The sequence below is a fragment of the Pelecanus crispus genome, chromosome 19 (assembly GCF_030463565.1).
Source record: "Pelecanus crispus isolate bPelCri1 chromosome 19, bPelCri1.pri, whole genome shotgun sequence".
Classification (NCBI taxonomy): Eukaryota; Metazoa; Chordata; class Aves; order Pelecaniformes; family Pelecanidae; genus Pelecanus; species Pelecanus crispus.
Genome location: NC_134661.1, coordinates 8,301,319 through 8,307,005, shown reverse-complemented (window position 1 = coordinate 8,307,005; position 5,687 = coordinate 8,301,319). Strand labels below are relative to the sequence as shown.

Below are 5,687 nucleotides of genomic sequence, written 5' to 3'. Positions count from 1 at the left end.
TTAATTACCAAACACGCTGACTTCAATCTGCTATTAAGAAGCAAAGGTGTCGGACGCACTAGTACCACTGACAGAGCTGCCGGGCTGCGACAGCCGGCGACGCCATCCCGCACTGTACTGGTTTATTGCCATCAATTACTGTAAAGCCAGGGACGTGTAATGTAATCCCAGGGATTGCCATTAATTAGGGTCATTTGTGCAGGGGATTGTACGCCTCGGGGGCTGCTGGGGGTGGGGGTCAATAGCGCGTTATTAGGGAAGAAGTAAAGCTCGGTGCAAAAACGGAGCGCGAGGGACAACGCCGGTCACGAGCAGGAGCGTGCCAGGCTGGCATGGGGAGCAGAGGGCGCAGGAAGGAGGTTAAAACCGAAAGTGCAACACGGGCTGCGCAACGTACGGTGGGAGGAGTGAGCAGCAGAGCTCGCTGTCGGCAGGATGGACGCTCCAGCGGTCTTCACGGAGGCAGATGTTTACCAGCAGCGTTTTGACCCGCAGGCGTATTTGAAAGAATTTTACAACTTGAGCGACAGCCAGGGAGAGCAGAACACATTTCTGGTGCAAAACCTGAGGAGCCTGTTGAAAATGTTCTCCTTGGGTGAGTACCCTCCCCGCCCCGAGGTGCCGGCCAAGGTCGGACGGCACCATTTGCAGGGCTGCGCGCCGCTCGGGGCACGCCCCAGCGCAGAGGCAGCTGCACGATATAATTATATAAAAATATACATGCACGTGCTCTTTTTTGGGGGTGTATATATATGCATGCACATCTATCTACAGGGTTTTGCCAGCTGGAGTCGTTCCACGGTTTCTGGAAATACCGTCAAACGCAGGCTGGGGAGGGTGGGCAGGGGGCCCGTGATGCCGCTCCGGATGCGGGCATGGCCCCGGCCCACGGGCAGGGCTGGGGGCTCCGAGCCCACCGCAGGAGCTGCCCCAGGGCTGAGCCGCTGCCAGGGAGCCCCGGGCGTTGCAGGGACGGGGCTGTGCCGCGGCTCCCCGGCGCTTGGGGTGGTGTTTCTGGAGGAGGGGAGGCCATTAGGACGTTTCCGTCCCGGGGCACGGTCTCCATCCTCACTGGGACGGTCTTTCCCCCCCCCGACTGTGCGCCAGATGGGCTGAGGGGCGATACCCTGATAGATGTCGGCTGTGGCCCCACCATCTACCAGCTTCTGTCCGCTTGCGAGCGCTTCCAGGAGATCATCGCCTTGGACTACACGGACCAGAACCGCCGGGAGCTGGAGAAGTGGCTGAAGAATGAAGCGGGAGCCTTTGACTGGAGGCCGGTGGTGAAATTTGTTTGCGAGCTGGAAGGGGACAGGTGAGGCTGGCTTCCTACCGCCCTGCCACCGAGCGTGGCGTGCACAAAGTCGCGGGCGCAGATGCTAAATAACCACATAACGAGCCTTTGGCTATTTATCTGTTTATTTACTCGGCAGGGAGAAGTGGGCTGAGAAAGAGGAGAAACTGAGAAGGAAGGTGAAGCAGGTTCTGAAGTGCGATGTGACCAAAGCCAACCCCACGGACCCCGTGTCCCTGCCTCCCGCCGACTGCATCGTCTCCACCCTCTGCTTGGAGGCCGCCTGCAAGGACCTGGCCACCTTCCGCAGCGCCCTGAGAAACATCGGGGCCCTCGTCAAGCCGGGGGGGCACCTGGTGATGCTGACCGTCCTCCAGGAAACCTACTACGGCTTCAACAAGCAGGTTTTCTCGTGCCTCTACCTGGAGAAGGAAGCGGTGGAGGAAGCCGTGGAAGGTGCTGGCTTTGACATCAAGCTCAGCGAGGTCCAGTCGTACCTGCCCGGCGACCCCCGCACGGATTGCAAGGGCATGCTGAGCCTCGTGGCACGCAAGCGTGCCTCCATCACCGGGTAGCACGTGGGCGCTGGGGAGGAAAACAGCAGCGCGCCTGGTTTCAAAAAGCCCTGCCGATGTAACCCGCAGCCCTTTACCCCTTTATCTGAAAGCAAATAAAGTCGCGAGCGTCCTCACGGTGTCCGCGGGCTGGGATTTATGCGGCGCGCACAGCACCGGCACGCGAAGCCCCGGCTGCGCGCCAGCAGCCCAGGCTGGGGGTGACGCCCCGGCTCGCCCCAGCCCAGAAACAGGAATCGCACCCAAGCCCCTCCCCTGCCATCCTCCGGGGTCAGAGCAGGGCTTCCGAGAAGCTTCCCTTTTTCTGTCCCACACAACAGCCATAATGTGCTGCTTTGAGACCAAAATCCATTCCTATGGGAAAAAAGTTTAGCTGCAAGGGCAGCGGGGTTGTCCAAACCCAGACCCGTTTCTGGACAAATTCTGCGTGCTCTGCCTGAAAAGTTGGGGGAGAAAAAGGATGCTGTCAAGGGGAGCAGCACGCCCTGCCCAGACAATCCCCAGCACTCACAGCACCAAGCGTACCTGCCGGTCCCTTCGGTAAAGCTGTAAAAATCTAAAAATCTCTTAACAAAACGTTGCAGCCCGCCCTCCCCAGCAATACGTACCCGCCAGGTGCCGGCACGGACACGGGAGCGGGGCAGAAAGGGGTGGCAGATGGAATTGGTACTCTCCCCAAAGCAACCTCCTCCGGCTCAACGCGCCGCTGGCCATACTCGCTTGTTCTCCGACGATTATGGACAGCCGGACCTGTGACATACTGGAGATTGGCTTTAGAGATACTCGAGCCTAGGCATTTTTATTAATAATTAACATTAGCACAGCCAACAAGCCTCAATTCTCAGTGTTTTTTTTTTTAGAGTGAACGTGTGGGATTTGTGGCTGAAGCTCCTCCTCCCTTGCCCATACCAAGTGTCTTCCAGGGTAGTTTGGTTTTGGTAAAGGGAAATGGGGCAAGAGGAAATTTTCTCGCTGGATACACACGGATAGAGTCCTGTCGCGAATCTCGTTTCCTCTGATGGAAGAGGCTGGCATAAAGCAAGAGTGATCCAGCCCAGGAAGGAGCTGAAAGGTTGAAATGAATCACGGTGCTCAAGTACCACACAAGCTCCGCAGCACCCAGCGAGCCCAGGTAGGAACCGGAGGGGTTCATCCCGCTCTCTGTCCGGTCGCTTTTTAGTTTCTTGGTAAGAATCTAATAAAAAAAAAAAAAAAAAAAAACAAACCCACTGAAGTTTTTAGGGCTGTAGCGGCAGGGGTTTTCAGCACCGCCGGCAGTGGCCTCGTTGCCCAGCTCCGAGAAATGGAGCCGAAAACCAGAGGATGCTCGGAGGCAGCTCCGGACCTCCGCCGCTCGCTCGTTAACGCTGAATATAACGCCACCGTTTCCAGAAAGCCCCCTGCGCCTGCCAGCGCGGCGCTGTAAAGGCAGGAATTCAGCAGCTGCTAACACGTTCTCTGGAAATAACGTGCCCGGGTCTCGTAGCGCTGGTGTCTTTAATCGCTGTTTAACTATTCGAACATTGGCATCGCTGGGGATTTTTTACGGGCCGTTTAAAAAGCGCAACGATCCCCTTCGCGGAGGAGTTTGTAGCTGCAATTACCCTTCTGTCGCAACCTGCCAGGCATCATCGGGAGCCTTTCCCGGCGAAGAGGCCGGGCGGTGTTCCGAGGAGGACTAGTTGCTTGTTTTGCTTCCAGTGGTTTTGCGTGAATATTTTTTGTGTAGCTGTCACCGTCTTGAAGAGCTACACCAGGCTATGGGAAGCAAGGAAGTGGGAGAGGAAAAAGTAAAACACCAAGAGCCTCTCCTAAAGCTTTAGGAATAGGTGAGCAGAATCAGTTGAAGTTTCTGCAGTATTTAAGAGCGCTTGCATATTAAGAGTGAAAATAGGCAGCTAAAGAACACATTTCACCCCCCCGCCCAAAGCAAAAATCCTCCTGTTTTTCCAGTTTGCTGCTTTGAATAGCAAAGAGGGCATAAAATAGTAACAGAAAAAGGGGACCCCCCCCCCAACAGATTTTTACAAGATCTGTGACAATCCTGAGCGAGCTTCCCCCTTTCTTGTCGGGAGTTTTTTCAGCTCTGGGCCGTTGCGAGGCTGCGACAGGCAACGCCCGAGCCCGTCAGCACCTCCGTGGGTCTGGCGGAACGCGGCAGCGTGCGGCCCTCCGCACACGCTGGAAGGCGCCCGGTGCACGTGGAGCGAGCCGGTGACGGTACAAATGCCGCGCGGGCTCCCAGCCAAGCCCGAGGGGACCCAGTAAGGGGAAAAAAAGGAAAGCGGAGGAAAGTAAACGAGGCTCCAGGGAAATTAAGGCAAAGTGGAAGTCCTGGCAGAGCGAGGTAATAATTTCCTTTCTGAATGAGTAACTGTTTAGAATTTAACCAGGCGAACACGATTAAACCAAATGAATATAAATTCTAGGTGCAGTAGTAAGTAATGAAGTGAAGAAAATGAACAGCGCCTAATTAACAAGAAAATAGGATCTGCCATAACGCATTGGAATCTAATGAAAAATGAAGGTTCAACTTCCCCTTTCAAAATTTTTCCAGATGGAAAATACCCCCGTTTCACATCCGGCGCTTTCTAAAACATCCAGGGGATTACAGGCGCCGGGAAGAACTGCGCTCGATCAAATGACGGGGGCAGGGGAGCTGCTTTGCAAAACACTCGGGGGAAATCAAGTCGCCGGGAAGTCGACTGTCCAGCGCTCTGGGCGAGCCCGGAAGAGCCCCCTTCACGTTCAAGTTTAACGGAGGAGCGCCAAGCAGCCCGCCCCGGTGAGCGTGGCTGCGGGAGGCGGCCATCAAACAGCGTCAGGGCAATAAAACCAATCGGCGGCGTGAAACGCGCCGTTCTCTGGGTGGCTTCACCTACGCTTCTTCTCCCCCTCGTGCGTTTACGACACAGAACGAGGGCTATGCGCTGCTCAGGAGGCCTGGCGTCAGCGCGGCTAACTGCGCTCACGGCGAGGTGGCATCCAGCCCTACGGCTGCAGCTGGGCTCCTGGAGCAGTGCCTTGTAAGAGAGAAAAAGGTTAGGAGCCCAAAGGCAGGGCAGCCACAGCTTCAGGAAACATGAAATTGCTCCTCTCCCCTTAATTCGTTTAGCGGTGGCCTTGGCAGTGTTAGGTTAATGGTTGGACTGGATGATCTTAAAGCTCTTTTCCAACCTAAATGATTCGATGATTCTATTCCCGCGACGCTTGCGCAGCCCTCCAGCAACCTCTGCAGGCTTTCCTAGCTGCAAAAAACCAATTTAGAGCTTGTTTTTTTTTTTTTTTTTAAATTGCATTTTTAATAGGGAGCTTTCGATGGGAACCGCTCGGTTTATTTGAGGGCCGCCCACAGCGACGTGGAAGTAACAACAGAAAACGAGGAAAAGCCTTGGCCGGCCGGGCGAGGCACCCCCAGCCACGCCGCCCTCCACCCGCCGGCCGGGATAAACGGAGCTTAATGGCTGCTCCTGAACCGGAACAGGCCTGCAGGGAGCGGGGCAGCGGGAGGACGGCGCCTCGCAGGCCGCTGCCCCCCGCCGCAGGCGCGGAACCCCCCGAGCCCACAGTTTCCCGCAGTTTCTCCTGACTGGAGGCGCGGGCGGGACGACCGGAGCCCCGCCGGCCCCGGGGCGCAGCTCCCCCCGCCCAACGCCGCCGCCTCCGCCCCGCCATGCCGCGCCCCCCTCCGCGTCCTTCCCGGAAGCGGCTCACCGGAAGGGGCGGGGCGCGCACGCCGACGCAGCGGCGTCACGTCGGCCGCGCCTGCGCAGTGGCGTGCAGCGGCGCCGGGGAGCGCGGGCTGCCCGGCCGCGGCG

At 57.3% G+C, this 5,687-nt stretch overlaps 1 protein-coding gene across 1 annotated transcript; it reads left to right on the top strand.

The window, feature by feature from the left end:
- The first annotated feature begins 388 nt into the window (after positions 1–388).
- NNMT (nicotinamide N-methyltransferase) lies at positions 389–1,985 on the top strand. The gene is made up of 3 exons (XM_075723290.1): positions 389–595; positions 1,108–1,315; positions 1,434–1,985. The coding sequence occupies exons 1-3, from the start codon at positions 436–438 to the stop codon at positions 1,867–1,869; spliced, it is 804 nt and encodes a 267-aa protein (XP_075579405.1). The 5' UTR covers positions 389–435; the 3' UTR covers positions 1,870–1,985.
- The last annotated feature ends 3,702 nt before the right edge of the window (positions 1,986–5,687 follow it).

Excerpts from the sequence above, each read along its gene's own strand:
- NNMT (XM_075723290.1), top strand. The coding sequence starts at position 436 with ATGGACGCTCCAGCGGTCTTCACGGAGGCAGATGTTTACCAGCAGCGT. Across the intron at positions 596-1,107 it reads GTTGAAAATGTTCTCCTTGG|ATGGGCTGAGGGGCGATACC; the intron begins GTGAGTACCCTC and ends ACTGTGCGCCAG. Across the intron at positions 1,316-1,433 it reads TGCGAGCTGGAAGGGGACAG|GGAGAAGTGGGCTGAGAAAG; the intron begins GTGAGGCTGGCT and ends TTTACTCGGCAG.